The sequence below is a fragment of the Panulirus ornatus genome, chromosome 38 (genome assembly GCF_036320965.1).
Source record: "Panulirus ornatus isolate Po-2019 chromosome 38, ASM3632096v1, whole genome shotgun sequence".
Lineage (NCBI taxonomy): Eukaryota > Metazoa > Arthropoda > Malacostraca > Decapoda > Palinuridae > Panulirus > Panulirus ornatus.
Window position 1 is genome coordinate 3,613,632 of NC_092261.1, and position 23,149 is coordinate 3,636,780.

Genomic DNA, 23,149 nt, shown 5'->3' on the forward strand with positions numbered 1-23,149 from the left:
TCTAGAAAACGAAAATTGCTTCTTTACCTTCATATGACTAATTCATCTATGTCTCTAAGATATGACCTGAACATCAGTCTGTTTTGTATATTAGTACACAAAACATGAAGGAAGGCTGCATGTGGTAGTTTTCTGTAAAGGTAATCTTCAAGTAATTCTAGCAAAGTACATTTTTCTTATAATCATCAATAGAAATGTGCTATTGGAATATCCAACCCCTTATAAGCAGTAAACTATCTTTCCATCTATATCCATAACATCACCTACCTAGATCTGTAGTGCATAAGATCTCTCATTTATGCATCTCCATCAATTCACAATTCCAAACATCTATCCATGTTACCATCATTCTCAATCACAATTCCCTTACTCTATTCTTTCCACTCACTTTCAGTTTACATCACAAGTCAACCTTCCTACTCCAGTTCTATTTGCCCTTAACATCTAAGCACTCGATTCTTCTTTCACAATCATTTCATTCTCAATACCATACCTCTTTCTATTTTTATTAGTCATTTCATCCACTCTTCTTCCCTTAAAAGTCTCAAGGAAGTTCTCTACACAGCTTGCATCCTCTGTCACTCTGTTTACATAATCTGAACATGTATCTCACTTCCAGCAACATACCAACATTTCATCCATATCTAACATAATTCAGCATGTTTCTAAAATTTCACTAAAACACTACAATGATATCACTGAAAGAGATCTGATATTTTGAATTCCATTTCTTTGTAAACATCAACTTGCTTAAAATCATAATCATATTTCTTAGCTTAAATCTTTAGCCAAAACCTCAGTAATTTCCATCCATAAAGTTAGTAACAGTCTAACATCCACACAATCCTTTTCCATACTTAAAATTCTTTTGAGGTTTTTGCATCCTTACAAATGTTGTCTTTCTTCATACAGAATGAGAGATAACATTAAAGTAAGCTCAGCCTTGTAATACCCACAGCAGGGATACTGTTTCACAGATATTAAAGATAAGAGCAAATAATGTTGCTTGCATGTAAATCTTAATATCTATTTTTTCAACATTACATACTAATGGAATGATTGGCATTCTGCTTTCATTCCTTCATCAAGGATGTAATCTACATATATATTTAGACAAGAAATATTTATACAGATACTGTACATATGTCAGCAGAAATTGGCAAACATGGCAACACCGGCAAAGACTGTGCACTTCCCTTCCCCATTGTGTGTGATTGTCTCGAGGAAAAATTCTGCATCAATACATGCCCTCATCCCTATCTCAATGCAAAATGTAACCTTGAAAATATGATGGAAATTCTTTGCTGCAATGATCTTCGTCTGTGGATGTTGATCTTAAAGTGAAGATCTTTATTTGTGAATGTCAAAGGGTTAAATAACCACAGAAACATATAATATCCATCTGAAGTCTTCCTACCTTATACTCATGTATTCCTACAAATGATCTGTAAAATACCCTTACTGCTGCCTCCATATAAATCCCTCCATGTCCATAAACATTCAAAATATCTCAAAGTCCATCCTTATTAAACTCTTGCACATGCTTTACCAAAGACCATTAATGACCATATCCCAATCCAGGACGTAGCCTTGATATTGTGGCAGAAATTCTTGATGTGACAATCGTCGTCATGTTGATCACATGATCGTCTGTGAATATCATAGAGTCAAATAGCCATAAATAGCTAAGAAGCAGCACTGGAGTTCATCAGCAATGGAGATTCTTCAGCTGTGGTCATCCCCTAGAGGGAGTGGTCATTTGAGATACAGATAGATAGATAGATAGATAGCCATGGAGACTTAAAATATGCATTTTACACTGTGACTCATTCCTCCAAATATCCAAACAAATTCCCTTATCACTGCCCTCATATACATCCCTCCATCTCCATAGACAATTGAATATTCAAAAGCCCTTCCTTACAACTCTAAAACTTGCTTTACCATGGTCCACTTATGCACCATTCACATATTTTTCCAAATTTTTCAAAAATGGGTTTTACAGTAAATCCTGAATTAGAAAACTATAGCCTCCATAAACCCACCTACCTCATCTCTCATTATGCTACAGATACTTTACTTATAAATGCTCTAATTCCCTTAATCACTTCCCTGCCATATACCTGTACTTTTCTTTCTGTGATCTACAACTAAACCCCTCGTTCTTTTCACAATCATCCTTTCTATTTCTGATTAAAATGCAATAAAAGGGTAAAATCACTGCATCAATCCAGTCCTTTATCACCCTGCTCTCATTCCACAATTTCACAACACTGCAGAAGTCATGCACTACCTCACTATCTTTTTCCTTATCTCTGCTGTCCCTTAATTTACATCAAGTGCCTGAACAAATCATAAGATTCTTCTGGCTTTTAAAACTTAAGCTGCTTTGAAAATTTGCCCTTAACAACTTATGTATAACCTTCTATACCTAATGTAAATATTATAGCTTTCCTAGCTTTTCTAATGCTTAGTAATTCTTCAAGGCATTCCCTACATCCTTTACACCAATTCTCGTTTAAAATACAGTCTGTATCCCATATCACACATTTTCCTCACTCTCTCTGATAACCCTTCTTATTTTTAAATCACTTTATTTCCAGTTACTCATCACTCTGCATCCTCCTCTTTTATCCTCTTCTTACAATTCTTAAACTTTCTGTTGTCACCGTTTCCTTTTTTTTTTTTTTGTAAAGTGTCTAGCATGAACAAGTAGCAATTTCTAATTTCAGAAAAATGTATCATTCAGGTGGAAGAGATGGATTAATGATGCATGCATATAAATCTGACTTCAACAATATACTGTGACCATGTTATATCAATGACTAGTTCTAAACTCCTGTGCTTGTCTGTAAATGTGTAGTGTCAGCTTTTCTATGACTACCTGCTGTAGATTAATGGGAAATATCATAGAATAATATGAAGGTACATTATCTACAGTTGCTTACCAGAACATAATCTCACATACCCTAATAAATTATCCTGAGAGACATTTCATCCTCATATGGAAAAATTCATTCACAGGAGCCCCATTTAATCAAGGATATGCTATGAATGGAATGAATAATCAGGCCTCTATCTGGGTTGTATGTGTGAGGGTGGTGGTGGTGGTGCTTACTAATGTTGCATAATGTATTTGTTAATATTACCTCTCTCCTAACTTGGGCATTCTTCCAAAATGATTTGCACACTACATTCTTCATGTTTATATATTTGCCTGCAAATAATGATGACTGATACACCATAATTTATTTACATTACATAAGCTTAAAGCTTCAGTTCTATTGAATAGCTTTATGTCTAGTTTGAAATTGCCATACCACCTCTTCAGAAAGAATACTCACAAAATAATATTCCATTACAACCACATACTTTTGACAGAAAAGACCTTGAAGCATTGGTTACATAATAACAAGAGTGAGAGAAGGGGAGGTAGTCGAAATCTAAGGTTCAAATGAGTAAGAGGAAGCATAAAAGGAAAAAAAATAGCAGAAGAGGAGGTTACGGAGATTGAATGATAGGAAGGATGACAAGAAATAGATGAACTGGGTGGAAGTAAGACAGATGATCAAAAAGGGGGAGGAGAAATAGAGTATGAAGCATAAAGCAGAATGAGAATTCTGAAGAGGGGAAATGGCAAAAAAAGATGGAGGAAAAGGAAGAAGAGATAAGGATAACCATGACAAGACAGGGATGAATAAGAGGAAGTAAACAAGGTGGAGAGGAGTAGGAGGAGGCTTCCACATAAAAGATTAATTTCTGATCACTAATAGTAATGGACGAGGGAGAAAGTACAAATACAATCTCTAAGAAGAGCACTGACCAATGATTCTTTTACATTTTCAATGCTTAAATCAGAGAAAACAATTTTGGACATGTGAAAAGCTATTTCTTCCTACACAGGAGGCCAGTGAGAACAGATGAGAGAGCCTTACTGCCTTTTGGGAATAATGTGGTAATGTTCAAGTAATAACCTGTTAATAAACCACTACCTACCCCAAAAAATAGGATCACATCACATGAAATACTCGGCACATCATCCCTATGGGAGGCTGATGTCATGAACATAAATCTGAATGTAAATGAACAGTCATCTCATTCCCTCTAAATCTCATACTTCAGAAAGTATGCTAGAGCAACTGAGGAAAGGAAAATAAATGCTGTCTCACCGTCTTACTCAAAATGAAGTTTTAGTTTCTAATAAGTTTAAAACCAATTTCCTTTTTCCCTAATAAGAGTCAGTCAGTGAACAAAGGGGATGAGGGCACAATTAAATAAAGGTCAGTGTGAAACTTGAACTTCCAAGAGAAAAGAAGAGGTAAGCAGTGAGCTAGGAAGGGGTGTTTATTTGTCTCCCATGTGGAAAAACAAGGAGTGTCCTGCAGATCCAGACTCGTGTAATGGTAGACAAGGATTCGGGCAGAACTTCAAAGCCCTCTTCCACTACAGTCCACAACTAAAAGGTTCCCCCTGTAAGTAATGAGGCAAGCTGAGACTTTTAGGAAAACAAGTCAAACACAGGAGGAAATGGTCCTTTCTGTAGGATGACAGAATAAATGAAGAGATCTCCAGAAAAGTTGACTGTGGAATCCATATAAGTTTCTAAAGTATTTTCTGCAAAGTGACTCTGATGTCTGTCCTTTTCTAGGTGAGGCAAAAATATAGCTATTTCATTCTAAGCAACAACTGAGGTTTAAGTGGTCCTCAGTCATCCATATCTAGAAGAAAAACATGTTCTTGTCTGAAACTTGATCAAAGAGAAACTGGGACTTTTGGATTACGGCTCCAGCAGGAATGGTACTGTAATCAAATCTGATCTCATGAAAAGGAAACATAAAGAAATTAATATGACACGATGAACATCAAAATTCTACACTAAAAAAAATGGCCCTGGATACAATAAAAGGAGAAAAAAGAACACAGAAAAAAAAAGTCTTCCTCCTGCTTGTAAACAAACCAAGAGTATACAGGCATACACATACACATACACATACACAGCATCTTCATTAGAAGATAAAAGGACATTTGACACCTCCAATTTAAGCTTAGATGAGGAAGCTGCTTGTCTTCTTAGAGAGTAGGGTCTGAGCAATCTATCGTACAAACAAGAAACATAAATGTCAAATCCTACAAATGGAGGTTCCTTACTTTAATTCCCACTAACTCTGAAACTTCTTTCGCACACTCTCCCAAACTCACAAACCAAACTTTGTAGTTTCTCACTTGAATCTGCCACCAAAGTTGTGTCATCTACAAAATGCAACTGACACATTGTCCAGGTCCCCCCATCCTCCCATACACTCCCTTGCTGCTGACCCACCTTAACCTGGAACCACTCATCCTCTTCTTTTCATACTCACACACAAACACACACCTTACCCTCTTGATAAAAACTCTTTACTGTTCTAGTAGCTTTCCTCCCAAGCAATGTATTTGTAGCACCTTCCACAAAAAAATATGTATCAACAGGGTGGATGGCCAGGCATGTAAGGTGTAGTTTATAGCACAGCAAAAGAAATATTTGAAGAGGAGTCTACTTCGGGATCTTTGTTCCTGAACAGATCTGATTCTAGTAAGTGTTTTGAGGGCATTAGTTTGTGTGTGTCCTTTGTGCTGATGTTTGTGGCATGTAGACTGAATATCATATGTGAGTTGGATGTGAGTTTTGTCTAGTGGAAGTGGGTGACCATTCAGGGTGACAGCAAGGTGTGAGTTGGATTCATGTCTGTGATGTTATATGGGTTAATGAAGACTTTGGTGGTGATGGAGACTTTCTGTTTTGGGTGGCCCACTGTTCTTATTGTGTGATGAAGTGTTGGATGTTTGTCGTTGTTTGGGTAGTTTTAGAGAGCTGTGACATAATTGTGAGGTTGTCTTCATATGGAAATACTTTCACACTGGTCAGTAAAATGTGATGGTAGGTCATGTGGGAGGAGACTGAAAAGAGTCGGAGAAAGATCTGCTTTTTGGAAAATCCCACCACACAGCTTGAGGATTTTGGAAATGCACCTTGAAGCTTGAGGGTGAAGACGAATCAATGTTCATAATGGGCTAAGGTGGATTGTGTCAAGAGTACCTAGAGCATAGATGAGGCACAGGAGCTCAAAGCATTCTGGGGAGGGTAGTGTCTGATGGGGGTATGTCAGGAGTGCAGTTTAAGGCTGGGATGGAAGTCTAGTACCTGATGAGTCATTTTACTGAGAATAAAGTCAAAACATTTTTCGATCCCTCATAGTATCAGAACAGCTGTTCAATGAGCCTTTGGTTTTTGGAATGTGGCCTAAATGTGTTTTTAGCAATACTCAACATGACTTCCTAATGAAATTCAACCTGAAATCAAAGTAGAAGTACAGACAGGAGCAAAGCTATTGCTAATTAAATATTTGAGATGGATAGTAAGCCTGCGTATGGCACCATATTTTTCATATATCACTGCCATTTTCAAAAACATATATGTAATAGGCACTTATAGCAGTACAACACAAACAAATTATCAACAAATGCTGCCAGTATGACAATTAATTTCACACAAGTACAGCTCTTCTTATAATATACCAAGAGAGAGAGTAAATACACCTGGACTAAAAGTAGCACCTTGTGTAATATCAAAGTATTCCATTCTACAGCAACTTTAAATAGAGATACAATATAAAGATCTACCAATTCCAAGACATACACTGCACTTTACTGACTTTGAAGAGTACTGAGCTACTCCCTTTATCAAGGGTCTTAGAAAGAAGAAATAGCAATATGACAGAGCTCTCTGAAAAAGGTAAAGTACTGAGTAGTCTCCAAAACCATGAAACCGCATGGTGTTAGGGAAAAATGAGATACATTTTAATGCTGAGTGCAAGTCAGTTTACAACAAGTCTAATTATGGGTGTATTAAGTTATCCAAATATGACAAGAACCCAGTAGCTATTTTGGGAAAGGCATCTTGATTAATGCATGAAAACATGGTATGTTAATCATTGCAGGTACATTCAGTCTCTTTAATCACTGATGAAGGAACAAAATGAAAGCAATAAATAGACGATGCATCAAAAACCCACATATTACTTACAGTAGTCTTAATTTCCTCTTTTAATCATCAACTGTATACATGGCAGTACTGCAAAGGTTGACTTTGTTTCAAAAGCTTACATACAGGGAGGTGACTAAAACAATGCCCATAACTTCTACAGCTTCCTTACTAAAACTTATATACCTTAAATTAGATCCCAAAACTACAAAAATCAAGAAAGGCTCATGCAGCTACTTTCCATTTAGCACTAAAGTGTTTTAAGACCAATATGTGGAAAATGCTATGAAATAGCCCCATCTCAGGCAAAATCTTGTCACAGGTGGGTTGTAGGTATATATGCAGCCTGGTCTTGCTCTGATCTCATGCTACATCTTATCTGAAAAGCTGTTAATCCTTGAGGTAACCAGCACCATTCCACAGGTTGTTCCAGGATACAAATTTATCTCTAGGTTCTCTGCAATAACTATTCAGTCTTGGCATATCCTTTCCACAAATAATAATCTTCTGTGGAATGAAATGTACAACAGCATTCATACATTATTACATGATAGAATAGAGGAAAAAAAAGTAATCAACCTGTATGCTCATTATATAAGCAAGTTACTGTACAATATAGCTTCCAGAAAGTTATCAACCGTATACATCACCAAGCAAACTTTTGTATTCACAAATGTAAAATGAGTTAGCATTTTCCTAATGTGAACATGTTATTTGGCAACAGCAACAGCTATAGAAAATTAAGAAGAGACCATTAGAAAGTAGTGGTTTTAAAAGCTGTCCCTACTAGGCATTTTATCTTCAGTTATCAATATATTCAACAAGAAAATATTCAATGAAAGATTCATCCCTATTAGCCAGTCCAATAAATTACAGTCAACAGGGAACCCAAATCTATTTGCAGCATTACTCATCTTGACTCTTTACATATACTCTCAGCAAAGTGCTATGTGCTATAATCATCTTCATGAGGATATCAAATATTAAAATTCTGAACAAATATTAAGCATATTTACTATGAAATTTAGTCTAGTACCTTTCCATAAATACCAAACATTTACTTCTCAATGCACAGTGAAGCTTGTAGAAATAATCCTTCTCAAAGGCAGTGACAGATGAAGTTCACTCAGACACTGTACTGATTATATCCACCTTACACAGCTAATTATGTCATAAATATGTCTGCTACAGGGTTATCACCAAATGTCTCAGTATTAGCAGTACAACAATATTCTGCAAAAAGTTTCAAATTAAAAGTGATGTTGCCAATGCTTATGCACAGTCATAACATTCCATTTACATTATCTTACACTGAAGATTTGAGGCCCTTTAAATTAAATGTAATCTTCTAAGTTCATAAAATTACCTCTTCAAAGTTTATCTTTGTTTTGTATCCGGTGTTCCCACTGTCTGAAATACACAGTAACAGGCCAAAAATCTGCAGAGAATCCACTGTGTAGGTGATACTTATACATATTAACCTTGTATGAATCTGTCCTTCTTAGATGCTTTAGTAACAGGTAACACCATGAAACCACTTTATTACTTATTCAGTCAGAACAAAAATTATTCAGCCAACTATATGACTTTGCGGTTGGATTTTAGTTAAGAGCACCCTTCATCCTCTACCCTCACAGCCAGTATAATTAAACCTTCCCACATTGCCCATCTGTGGTGACCTACATGTGGGAGGACAACTTACCAGTGGTGGCTGTAAGGAGTTATTGTAATACTTTTTCTTTTCTTCTTGTTCCTCCTCTTTTTACTCTTACTCTACTCAATGCTTCTGGTACTAACATTTTCTTCCTCATCCCCAGAATCCTCAGTCAAGCTGCTAACTAGTTCTGGATCAGTCAACAGGAGGCCCGTCAGCATGGTCGATGAGGAAGAAGCTCCCTGGTCCACCTCTGTGAAGGGAGGCGAGCCAGAGGCATGAGGAGTGGGGCGATGACAGGGGGATTTACACTCACTTGATAGTGACCACCCCAGCAATATCACTCCCTGAGCTGAACCAGGCACCTCCCTCAAAGCACCTGGGAGGCTCAGGATCACCAGCCTGTGGGGGAGGGGACATACACAGAAGAGTGCCTGGCCAGTTATGCCATCACTCCCTAGACCAAGAGGGCAAGGCATCAGCACTGGCATCATGAAGGTGCAAGACCGTATCATTAATAATGCAATAATAACTTTATTCCAAAAATTCTAATTATAAGTTTCTGTAAGTCACAGTAGTACTTTGTAAGCACAAGAAGTGGGGCCACAGTATGTGACATGTTTAGGACAGACTTACAGCTATACTACCCTATTATATACTACAATTTCTCCTAAAATTACTCATGTAGATATATATTTACTGGTGCGGATACTTAATGTACAGTTATGATACAAGGACTGATTAAAAACATAGATTATAGTTACTCTTATTGTAATAACTATGATATTCAAAGTTACAATCATAGTCACTGTCCTTTGCGAGTCTAAGTGTTTAGGTCAAAGGACCCCAAGTCTGTAAAATAATTCTCACAAAAGGTACATGTTGACAGGAAGTAAGTGACATACCAACAACTATCTATGTGTGTATGTACAGATCTACATCGAAAATGGAATGTCAGAGGAAAAATGATGAGTGTAAGAGGATGGAATCAGATATATCTGAAAGGTAACTTTCATATGTTAAGTATGTATATGACAAAGTAGAGGACTGTGAAGCATCTGAATGAAATATAGCGAGGAGTTAGAGATCAGGCTTGTATAATGGCATGGATAGATTATGAGAAGGTAAGTGTGAGAATTCAGACAAAAGATGAATGGCATAAAAAAGATGGTAGATGGCAAATATGTATGGTCTTGGTAAACAGTTACAAAATTCAAGTACGACACATGTAAAACCACTGTACTAGTTCCATATGCATCATAAAGTTATAAAAACAGGTAAAGATACTCTTTAGGTGAAACATGAAAGGAAAGCTGAGGAAATGGATCCATAGGAGAAGCTCAATGTGACAGATGTCATGAATGGATCAGTGGAGGATAGAACACAAAAGACATGCAGGTTTGATGTCTCACATAAAAATGATAATGAGGAAATAATATGTAGAATATGTGCATTAATAAATGCGTTACAAATATATATCTTCATCACAAGGATTTCCAAAAATATACCTGCTATAGGTACAAACACTAAGGTAGATAAGAGTATATCTAATACGTTTCTATTAAAAAAAAGAATATAATAAGGATTTACCACAATGTGTGGTATACATAAGGATTAAAAAGGAGGGCTACCTGAACATATGGCACCAATACTAGTCTTTTTGATAGTCAAGGACTATAAATTACCCAGAAAAGAAGGAAGGCTGAAAGATGTGACACTAAGGATAGAACATAGAAAACTTGGAGGATAAAAGACAACTCTATGGAAAGAAAGTATAAAACTCGTTGGATAAAAAATGAGTCATTATAGAAAGAAAGTATAAAACTTAAGCGGAAGGAAAATTTAGATGAGAAGCTGGGACATATGTACATATACGTAACAGTACAGGCTTGAACTGTAATGAAGTGGAAGGAATCACGTGAAGTGTTTTTATAAAGATTTCCATAAGAGTATGTATTGAAGTGTTTTTATAAAGATTTCCACAAAAGTATGTAGCACTTTTAAAATCAGGTTGTAGAAAGTGAGCAAATGCATGATAAGAGGAAGACTGAAGAATATTGGTGGATGAATTTTTTTTTGAAAGAGGCCAAATCTTACAAAAAAATAGAATAGAATGAAAGGCATTGTGTGATGAACAGAAAGTCTTCAATAAGAAAATTATGAAATTATTTACATAAAAAAGAAAAGCCAATTAGGAAGACAAAAAAGCTGAATGAAAATCTAAGGAGGCTTTTTCAAAATAATTTAAATATATGCAAGAAGGAAGGTGTGTGTGTGTGAAAAGTAATGATGTACTAAACAAGTCTGGCAGACTGAGACAAGGAGAAAACTTATAAAAAACTGAAAGAGCACAGACCTTTACAGAACTGTTTGGGGATTATAGTATTAGAGAAAATGACTTCAGACACCAGAAGAGTGCAAAATAGCTACAAAGGAGAAAGAACACACTACAAAAAAGTAAAAATCATAGAACATACCAAAAATGGAAGATAAGGTTGGGAAGTGATATAATAAAAATTGAAAGTCAGGGATGATGGTATACAAAATCTGGGTAATATAGCAGGAGAATCAAGAGGTCAAGTGAGTGTACATTAGGTATAAGAAATTTTTTTTCACATATTTGGCATTTCCCGCATTAGCAAAGTAGTGTTAAGAACAGAGAACTGAGCCTGAGAGAGAATATCCTCACTTGGCCCCCTTCTCTGCTCCTTCTTTTGGAAAATGTAAAACGGGAGGGGAAGATTTCCAGCTCCCTGCTCCCTTCCCCATTAGTCGCCTTCTGCGACACACAGGGAATACATAGGAAGTATTCTTTCTCACCTATCCCCAGGGATAAGTATAGAAAATATAAGGTATTAAATAGGAGGAAGTGACATGAGCAGTAACATAATCATAAATGGAAAATTTGATGTTGATGATGTGGTGTGTGACGTGGTGAAAAGAGGTAATAAAGAGAGTTTTGCATGCATGTGGAAAACATGCGACAACAAGGAAGAGAGGATGTGTGTGCCCAATGACTGAACAAGAGCACTGACAATTTTGCTGTGTGAGTCACTGAACATATCAAATTATTTTCCAAAGCTGTCAATCATCACTCAAAATGGATATTACAACAGCACGTCTATCTGCTGGTCGTATACGAAGATCTTGTAATTTGGACACTTGCCTAATAAAACCGGTACAAACAGCAACTGAATAAAAGACTGTATGTTAAAATCTATGAAGAATAAATGTAATCTTAAATACTACTGATAGCACAACAACTATAATTTTTTGTCAAGTAATGAATGTCGTTGCATCAACCAATGTCAACTTCTGGTTTATACAAAATATTTAAGGTTAATATATGGTGCCCTAGTTTTGTGAAATCCTTCAGGTATCTGCTTGGGTAAACGTACTTCCTGCTTCATTTGTTAATATATTCTTTAATGTACATAAAACATTGCATGAAAAATTCCAAAAACTTCTCTTGGCATCCCTTAAACCTCCTACAATTTGAGATCTGTACAGGTTTGTACTAAATGCAGAATGTGCATGTTATGGGTTTTGACTTAATGGTTGAACAGACCTAATGACCAATGTAACTGGCTGTGCACATCCACTTAGTGGTTCTTACCTGTACAGTACTATAACCCTTTCCAATTCCTTAATAAATATAATGATAATAATGGCTATAAGTTCTAACATTTAAGCATGGTATGATATTACAACACTAAAAGAAAATTTCTGTCACATACAAGCACTAATACCAGCTGCCATAGGCAGTTTTTATGGAAAATAACACTATTCACACGTTATCAATGGTCTTTATACTAAAATGTATCATTAAAAATCAAATAATTCTTTTGTGAGTAATACTATACAATCCCACTCCGGCAGTTCAATGTCAGTTACATTCAAAGCCTTCTGAATGAGATTTTTGTCTTATCTGTTTGTGAAAATACTCACTGACTGCAGCCTTGGCATTTCAAAATATAGCCATCTGGTATACATTCAGTCACAATAACATAATTCTAGCTGATAGTACTGTACAGTACTGAAGATACTACATTTGTCACTCTTGTCAAAGTCTAAGAAAAGAAATCCCTTCGTATCCCCTACAAACAATTCATCCACTCCACCTAAAACTATGCATCATCTGCCTGGTCATCTAAACTGTCAAAGACAAATAAAACAAAGCTGAAAACCATACTAAATAGAGCACTGAGAACAATCACCACATCCTAACACCATAAACATTCAACATCTGCACAACAAAACAATATTACTCTCAACACATTCTTCCCTTAACATACCTGGCAATCACTTCTTTGCAACAGCACTGGGGCCCTCCTACCCATATCACTTCATCACGAACCACCAACCCTCCAGTAGAAATAAAAAATTTACCCCTGCATCACACTTCAGCAACTTATACTTACAAATTCCCCACCCCTTTCCCCAACAAAACTGAAAAGCATATACATAATGTGATGACTTGAAAAGTGCTAAACAACTACCCAATCAACCAAGTTTTAAAATCCACTCCAAGATAAACACCCTTATGAAACTCCACTCCACTCACATGTATGTGTTATACTTTCTCTTCTGTGTTCTGAACACCACCCACCTCTCTAACATTATAACTACCGGTTCAAAATAACACGAGATCTGTCATGCTCAAGATGTAACTTCCATGGCAGAGATACTGAATACTTACTCCTCAGTTGTCCTGCAATCACCTAACACAGACATACAAAGATCATCATCACATTTCTTGACCTATGGTCCACCCCCTGGATACAGCTAGCTTCAGGAAAGTTCATGATGCTGAAGGTAATGTTACAGGAGACTGGTTTACACGCTACCATACAGGCTAACCACTAAACTGGGGGACTGTGGACACAATGATTGACTGTAAGTTGACGGATGGAGCTCTGTCAATTGAGGAAGGCTTCCAAGATTTGTAGTTAATGCTTGTCCATATCTAATGCAATGAAGATGTTTCTTTTCACATCATACACAGTATAGCATGCTCCTCCAATGGGGCTGCTTTGGTGCCCTCTCATCCAAAGAGCCATTTAATCTGTCCAATGTGGCAAATACTCTGTGATGTACAGTTCCAGCACTGACCCCTCCCCATATATATCAAAAAAATGATCTCCCATGGAGATCAGAGAAAATTTGGCTTCTGAGTGAGATACATCACCCAACCCTGACAAATCCCCTGCCCTACCCTTGCCAAATTCCTCTTACCCTGACACTTAACCTGCCTTATAAGCTGCCATCCCTGACTGACAGTTACAGTTCCAGCCTCACCTTCATACAATGAAGACCGTAATTGCATTGTTTTAAACTTCGTATCTAAATCTATCCTTCATCTGAAGATACCTAATGCACAGGAGAAAGTGTTTGTAATGCCTAAATAACATGACTAGCTGTGGAGACGTTGTCGTTGCTTATCCTCCTGAAGTACAAAAAACCTGAGGCAGGAGAAATGTGTCTAAAAAAGTGATCATTCGTATACTAAGGTGTACTTTAACAAAATATGCTAAATGAGAGAATGCTTCCTTTTTATACTCATGTAGGTATTCATATACACCTTCCTTTATCTTCTTGCCTAGGGGACCTCCACAGCACTCATGAAGACAGATACATCCACTGATCATAAAGTGTAGTGATGTGTGTGTGTGTGTGTGTGTGTGTGTGTGTGTGTGTGTTGATATAGGGAAAGCACAGAGCAAAAATGAGCTGGGAGTGTTCAGTGTCTTTGTTGTGGTAGAAGCACTGTGGGCATGAAGGATCTTGAGATATGATGAATCTCTTTATAGTGTCGTAGGGAAGGGTAATGTCCAGAGCAGAGAAGGGACAGTTTAACTCGCACTTTCTGGAGAGTGTGATGGGTGCATGTCTGGTGAGGTGATATTTAAGGAATTGGGAGGGTGGTTGTTTAGCACCTGATAGTTTATTTTGGATGAAACAGTGTGTTGGTTTTCAAGAAGGCAAGTTTTTTGTCAATTCAGGGCAATGAATCTGGATTAAGCTCAGTGAAAGAGCATTTACTAAGCTTATTTCAGCCTTCTTAACAAAATTAACAAGACTAAAGTGGTTGTGTTGTCATGGTATATGTTGATGACTTTCTTAATATCTTAAAGCTAAAGAAAGAGTGCTTCACATTTGTAAAGTAAATGTTATTTCAGTGAAACATATTTCTCATATATTAGAAAACTATGATCAAGAGCAAAGGTTTACTTGGCTTGCAATTAAATGTTGATTTCAAATAAGCTTGCTTTGCTTTACAGCAAATAAAGATTCAGCTTTGATGGTGCCAACTGCAGACCTCCTAGTCTGAAGAGTTGTGTCTTGTTGCTGATAAGTATGTAGGTAGTAATTCAATTCTGCACGACAGTAAAACTATTCAGTGATCCTACTAGCCATGAAATTTCCAGTAACAGATCAGACATGTACCAAACATCTGAAGAAGTAGTGGAAGTTTGAATAAACTTTTCAGACTCTGGGTGGGGTTACCATTCATCAGAGATTCCATTTTGTTATAAACAGTGCCACAGCTGCTCTACATTTCACACACAGATTCATGTCATTACCTTTTTTTCTAAAATAATTCAGTCACATTCCTAGATAACCAGCTTGAACAATAATTTTTCAAGTGTCATTCCCACATGGAGTCTGTGACACTTGAGGAGATTCCAAGTTAAACCATGATTTTGGTTCAAGTGGATTCTACTGTCTGAATTACTGCTACTCTAATCTTTGATTCAGAAGCAAGTGAAAATATTGCCATGACCTCAGTTTCAAATGTCTGGAGGAAGATTTTTTTTCCTGCACTGAAGATCTTAAAGGACATTCTCAATTTGTTTGGTCTTTTATGAGCATTTACTTTTCAAATCCAAGGTTTGTTCTTGCTAAACTGAGTTTTCATGAGTTTCATGGAAAGTACACTGGGAAACACTGTTTTCTTTAAGCCCTTATCAGTACCAAACATTCAATTTGGGTCCAGAGGCAGGTACTTCTTTCATCTGGAGCAATCTTTTAGAACCCATGATTTGAGATGAGTGAATTCTGCTTTGGTTTTCTGTGGTATGTCCAAATGAAGTCTTTCTGGCTTTTGGCAGCACCACCAAATGATACCCAGGCTTTAATTTGGTATATTTCCCTTGAATGATCTAGATATGATTTCATCATTAGAATCAATTCCAGAGTGAGGGCCATGTTGTCTTTATTAGTAAGCCTCATATCTTTCAAGTTTTTTCTTAAGGTTCCTCTTCCCTCATGTGGGTATGCTCTGAGACTCATAGGGCTTAATCCAATGGTGAGGAAGATAGTTTCTGAAGTATGAAAAACCATTTCTCTACAGTACGCAGAGTCTCAGTATTCAATTATCCAATCTCTTCTTTCTTCTCTTTCCTTAAAAAAAAAAAAAAGTATGAGCCTGATAAGAGGCTAGAGGGTCAGACTCCAGAAGCAAGTGAATGATGGGGTTGGCTGACATCTTTTCACCACCTTATCAAAAGATCTGAGTGGATTACTGTATGGTCATTGAGTCTAACTATTGTTGTCTCCCTCAGGGATATCATTTTGGTCAAAGAGGATGAATTCTCATTGGTACAACCTATCTAGGGGTATGAAACTGAGTTTTAACCCCTCACTAACAAGAGGTCTTCTTATTCTCTCACTACACTTTGAAGCTTTGGACCTTACTACCCAATCATGTCCTTCCTAACAAATGTCTTGATTTATTAAGAGGTAAACTATTCTTTTCCTTCAAAATTCTAAAAACATTTTCCCACTCTTATCTCTTCCTCTACTTAACACTCTTCATACTTCAATTATGGCCCAGTCTTGATGTACATTTCTATGTGTGACTGGAGCCTCCAACATGAAAAATAAAGATGCACACAAGGCTCTACCTATAGCATACAACATTTTTTAGCCCCCCACAAACAAACTTTTAGTAAATTCTGGCTAAAAGCTAAGGCCTTGTTTCTGGTTTAGTTTCTAAAGTGGATGAATAATGACGTGAGCAGGGAAGGGAGTGGGGCAAGGGCAGGTGATGCAGTGACTGATTTTCTCCTTTTCTCACTTCCTTGTATATTCTTTCTCATTACCATATACCTTTTCCCTCCTTATTTCCTTATGTTTACTCTCTTTCTCTCTTTAGTCTGAGAGTTTCCCCAGCTGATTTGTCTCAGCTTTTGGAAGTGATCATTCATTACTCAAGGAAAATTCTTTCTTTCTCTAATATCCTACATAGTACTAAAAACAAGTCATAGACAAACTTACAGAAACCTTAGAAAGCATACAATACTCATCCTTTCCTTATTTGTGAAATATAATAATTCAATAGCACATAAGCTTAGTAAGGCTTAAAACCTTGTGGCATAAAATACAAAGAGCATATGCTTTTATAGAAAAACCTACCCTCCTAAATTTTTTCTTGATTTCTTCTATGGGAGTTCGTGGATCCACATGTAGTACTTCAAATGGGTTGAGGTTGGCATATGATGCACCAGGTCGCAAAAGCCGGTCAATCTGTTGTTTTGGTGTCAACACAGCATCCCTCTTTTCAGTTTCTTTAAGCTATAAATATTCACACAGATATTAATCTCAATGAAGAATACAAAGGGGAGGAATGCAATAAACTTAGCCATTTGACATAAATTTGTCTCTAATGAAGAAGGAAGGAACTTTAGACAGTACATGAAAATATTATATTATATATTATATATATATTTTTTTTTTTTACTTTGTCGCTGTCTCCCGTGTTTGCGAGGTAGCGCAAGGAAACAGACGAAAGAAATGGCCCAACCCACCCCCATACACATGTATATACATACGTCCTCACACGCAAATATACATATCTACACAGATTTCCATGGTTCACCCCAGACGCTTCACATGCCCTGATTCAATCCACTGACAGCACGTCAACCCCGGTATACCACATCGATCCAATTCACTCTATTCCTTGCCCTCCTTTCACCCTCCTGCATGTTCAGGCCCCGATCACACAAAATCTTTTTCACTCCATCTTTCCACCTCCAATTTGGTCTCCCTCTTCTCCTCGTTCCCTCCACCTCCGACACATATATCCTCTTGGTCAATCTTTCCTCACTCATTCTCTCCATGTGCCCAAACCATTTCAAAACACCCTCTTCTGCTCTCTCAACCATGCTCTTTTTATTTCCACACATCTCTCTTACCCTTACATTACTTCCTCGATCAAACCACCTCACACCACACAATGTCCTCAAACATCTCATTTCCAGCACATCCACCCTCCTGCGCACAACTCTATCCACAGCCCACGCCTCGCAACCATACAACATTGTTGGAACCACTATTCCTTCAAACATACCCATTTTTGCTTTCCGAGATAATGTTCTCGACTTCCACACATTCTTCAAGGCTCCCAGGATTTTCGCCCCCTCCCCCACCCTATGATTCACTTCCGCTTCCATGGTTCCATCTGCTGCCATATCCACTCCCAGATATCTAAAACACTTTACTTCCTCCAGTTTTTCTCCATTCAAACTTACCTCCCTATTGACTTGACCCTCAACCCTACTGAACCTAATAATCTTACTCTTACTCACATTTACTCTCAACTTTCTCCTCTCACATACTTTTCCAAACTCAGTCACCAACTTCTGCAGTTTTACATTCGAATCAGCCACCAGAGCTGTATCATTGGCGAACAACAACTGACTCACTTCCCAAGCCCTCTCATCTCCAACGGACTGCATACCCACCCTCTCTCCAAAAGTCCAGCATTTCCCTTCCTAACCACCCGAACCATAAACAAATCAAACAACCATGGGGACATCACACACACCTACCACAGACCGACATTCACTGGGAACCAATCACTCTCCTCTCTTCCTACTCGTACACATGCCTTACTTTTCATTGCTTCTAGCAACTTACCTTCCACACCATATACTCTAAGACTTTCTAAAAAGCATCTCTATCAACCCTACCATATATGCTACATATAAATCCATCTTTTTTTCTAAATATTTCATACACTCATTCTTCGAAGCAAACACGTGATCCACACAACGTCTACCACTTCTGAAACCAAACTGCTCTTCCCCAATCTGATGCTCTGAGCATACCTTCACCCTCTCCATCAATACCCTCCCACATAATTTCCCAGGAATACTCAACTAACTTATGCCTCTGTAACTTGAACACTCACCTTCATCCCCTTTGCCTTTGTACAATGGCACTATGCATACATTCTGCCAATCCTCGGGCACTTCACCATGGTCCATACATACACTAAATATCCTTACCAACCAATCAACAACACAGTCATCCCCTTTCATAATAAATTCTACTGCAATACCATCCAAACCTGCTGCCTTACCGGCTTTCATCTTCCGCAAAGCTTTCACTACCTCTTCACTCTTAACCAAGCCATTCTCCCTGATCCTCTCACTTTGCACACCACCGCGACCAAAACACCCTATATCTGCCACTCTATCTTCAAACACATTCAACAAACCTTCAAAATACTCAATCCACCTCCTCACTTCATCACTACCTGTTATTACTACCCCACTTGCCCCTTCACCGATGTTCCCATTTGTTCTCTTGTCTTAAGCATGTTATTTACCTCCTTCCAAAAATCTATTTATTATCCCTAAAGTTTAATGATACTTTCTAACCCCAACTCTCATTTGCCCTCTTTTTCAATCCTTGCACCTTTCTCTTGACCTCCTGCCACTTTCTTTTAAACATCTTCCAGTCATTTGTACTCCTTCCTTGCAAGAATCGTCAAAAGGCCTCTCTTTTATCTTTCTAATCTGCTCATCTCCCATATATATATATATATATATATATAATATATATATATATATATATATGTGTGTGTGTGTGTGTCGGAGGTGGAGGGAACGAGGAGAAGAGGGAGACCAAATTGGAGGTGGAAAGATGGAGTGAAAAAGATTTTGTGTGATCGGGGCCTGAACATGCAGGAGGGTGAAAGGAGGGCAAGGAATAGAGTGAATTGGAGCGATGTGGTATACCGGGGTTGACGTGCTGTCAGTGGATTGAATCAAGGCATGTGAAGCGTCTGGGGTAAACCATGGAAAGCTGTGTAGGTATGTATATTTGCGTGTGTGGACGTATGTATATACATGTGTATGGGGGTGGGTTGGGCCATTTCTTTCGTCTGTTTCCTTGCCCTACCTCGCAAACGCGGAAGACAGCGGCAAAAAAAAAAAAAAAAAATATATATATATATATATATATATATATATATATATATATATATATATATATATATATATTCATTTATTATTCATCAATAATTCTTTGTCAGTCTCCCGCGTTAGCAAGGTAGTGCAAGGAAACAGACAAAAGAATGGCCCAACCCACCCACATACACATGCATACACATATACGTCCACACACGCACATATACATACCTATATATTTCAATGTATACATATATATACATATACAGACATATACATATATCCATGTCGGAAAGGATCACAATTTTGCACGTGATCAAGATATTCCTATGAGTCCACGGGGAAAATGAAACACGATAAGTTCCCAAGTGCACTTTCGTGTAATAATCACATCAGCAAAAGGTTGCGCTAGGAAAAGACAACAAAGGCCATATTCGTTCACAGTCTCTGTCACGTATAATGCAACAAAACCACAGCTCCCTTTCCACATCCAGGCCCCACAAAACTTTCCATGGTTTACCCCAGATGCTTCACATGCCCTGGTTCAATCCAATGACAGCATGTAGACCCTGGTATACCGCATCGTTCCCTAGCCTGAGCGAGGCACACATTTTATTGACGAAACCTTAGGGACAGCTGAACTGGGTTGACTCTGGACTGACTGCCACAACCAGGATTCAGACCTTTGCTCTTGACCCTAGGCAGACCGTGATGTGTCACTGTCAGAAATGCTAATCGCTACTTTAAACATCCTTTGAATTTTTCTGATCTTCATAAACCTATATCCAGATAAGTTTCACTGAGATTGCCATTCACCAGGTGGTCCAATGGAACACTTGAGAATCAGTGTTATATTTTCACTGTAACTCGAAATATAAGGTAAATTTGAACAGCTAGTGAAGGCTAGACAAATTTTTCATTTGTTCCGTTGATTTCCACAAGTATTTCAACTACTTCTGTAATGTATAACCTCACACTCTCCCTAGTCTTTATAACTCCTACCCCTACATTTTTTTTTTTAAATATCGTTGAATTAAATTTTTCAAATCAAGCTGCAAACCTCTGAAGCAACTCTAGGGATCCAGTAGCAGGAATGCACTGGAACCAAGTTTTTAGCAGTTCCATAGAGAAACAAAATGATGCCCTAACAGTGAAATTTAGATCTTTCTGGAGGAGAATAAATTAATCACCAGGTTAAGGCTTACTGTAGGGTAAGAAGCAGGAGATATTTGTTTACAATCAAGATTCTGAGCATTATCTACAGAATGTGTGGTCTGTGCGAAATGTTACATAGTTTTGTTACTACTATTATGTAACATGCCACATGTCTGGGTTACATATGTCATCTGTCACCCTAGGCAATGATTTCTTTTGGTTTTGTAAGAAACATCTTACATGCTCAGGACTTCATAGGGCCAACCAACCTATTCCTACCTAGCATATTTAACCTTGGTAGTTCCCATACTTTCCCTACATTTACAATATAAGCAGTCTAGGGTGATACTAACGTCCTTGTAGAATGCATCAAACTTATTGTCCCCTTCAGCCGACACCCCACCAGAATTTGTTCCGATGGGCTTAAACATCGAGGACGCCATAGCAGCTTGTTTACAGATGTCTACCGAGGGAGCATGAGTGTAGCTGCCTGTAAGGTCAAGGACCGCCAGTGTAACAACTGCACCTGTTGGGTCTAAATACATCTTCACTCTACATACAATACGTAACCATGTATATATATTTTATGCGTATATACATATATTTATGTATATATATATATGATATTTCTAGAGATGTGAATTCAAAATTTGAACATAGTGTAGAGGAGTAAACATAAAAATGCGCGCGTGCCATTATCTCCCTGCTTCTAGATCCCCTTCTGTGGCCCTGTGGGTCTCTCGCGGCGCTCGGGAAGCCAGCCATGTCCACTGGGTCGAGATTTGATGATTTGCATTTGTGGGACGGTGCAGGACAACTGAGAAGTAAGTGTTTACTCTTCAGAGCAGAGGTTTTACTTTAGCCGTTAGGGTTCTTATGAAAAACATATTCATTATTGATATTGTTGGAGCCCCATCAAGATGCTTGCAAGTGGTAAGGACACCTGGTGTCAGTAAGTATTCTGAGGGCGTCTAGTTATTTTTTTGGTTTGTGTAGGGTGGTATAGGGATACTTAATGAGGTTGGAGTTCTGTTGAGTGAAAGTGGTTGATCATTCAGGGATATGAAAGTGTGCAGGTTGGATTGTGTCTTTTTGTGGTTAAGATGGTAACAGTCGATTTGTGTGGGATTACAAACATTCTGTGTTGAGTGAACAAATGTGTTAACTGGGAGATGTTATGATGCTTGTCTATTTTTGCTTAAGTATTGTCAGTGTTTTGTGATGTAAATATTAGGTCGTGTATATATGAGAGGATTTTGATAATGTAGTCTCAGATAGGTGCTGGGGAGTAGAAGGAAGATACTGGTGAAGGTTGGAGAAAAAAACTTGAAGAACTCCATTGTAGAGCATGAGGATTTTAGAGGTGAAGCCCTTTGTTAGGGCTTCTCTTGGCCATGCAGTCCCACCTAACATTAAAGATAAATGACCCTGGCTTGTCGGCTAGCTATGAAACCAATTAGCTAATTCTTGTCATGTTTGTGGAAGATAGTATTAAGCATTATTTTTTTTTGGGGGGGGGGGGAGAGGGATGTTACGGGGAACAGTTTCAACATCAGTTGATGTTTATCGCCGCCAGCACAGCGTGAACGGGGAGTTATGGTTGGATGAAGCGACTAGGATGCGTTGTGTGAGATCCATGTGCGGTATAATGTGAAGTTTTTGGGTCTAAAGTCGTGATATGTTGGTGAAAGGGGAACACATTGATTCGCTCTGTTGTGAACCAGTTTTTCAGAGAGTTTACTTACTGTTGACAATAATGATATAGGGTTGCAGGAGGAAGGGGAGTTAGGAGCTTGGAGGTTTTCCGGTGTGAAGAATGTTTTGGGATCGAATTTGTGTAGATTTTTACACACACACACACACACACACACACACACACACACACACACATATATATATATTTTTTTTTTTTTTTTTTTTTTTTTTTTTTTTTATACTTTGTCGCTGTCTCCCGCGTTTGCGAGGTAGCGCAAGGAAACAGACGAAAGAAATGGCCCAACCCCCCCCCATACACATGTACATACACACGTCCACACACGCAAATATACATACCTACACAGCTTTCCATGGTTTCCCCCAGACGCTTCACATGCCTTGATTCAATCCACTGACAGCACG

General features: G+C 37.9%; 1 protein-coding gene across 1 annotated transcript in view; it reads right to left on the reverse strand.

The window, feature by feature from the left end:
* LOC139760806 (dnaJ homolog subfamily C member 8) overlaps window positions 1-21,543 on the reverse strand; it is a 34,313-nt gene extending 12,770 nt beyond the window's left edge. Inside the window, exons 1-2 of the mRNA XM_071684434.1 lie at window positions 21,385-21,543; window positions 17,094-17,252 (exon numbers count right to left, since the gene is read on the reverse strand). Of these exons, the coding sequence (XP_071540535.1) occupies window positions 17,094-17,252; window positions 21,385-21,474 (249 nt within the window). The 5' untranslated portion in view covers window positions 21,475-21,543. The remainder of the gene's footprint in view (window positions 1-17,093; window positions 17,253-21,384) is intronic.
* Window positions 21,544-23,149: the final 1,606 nt, after the last annotated feature.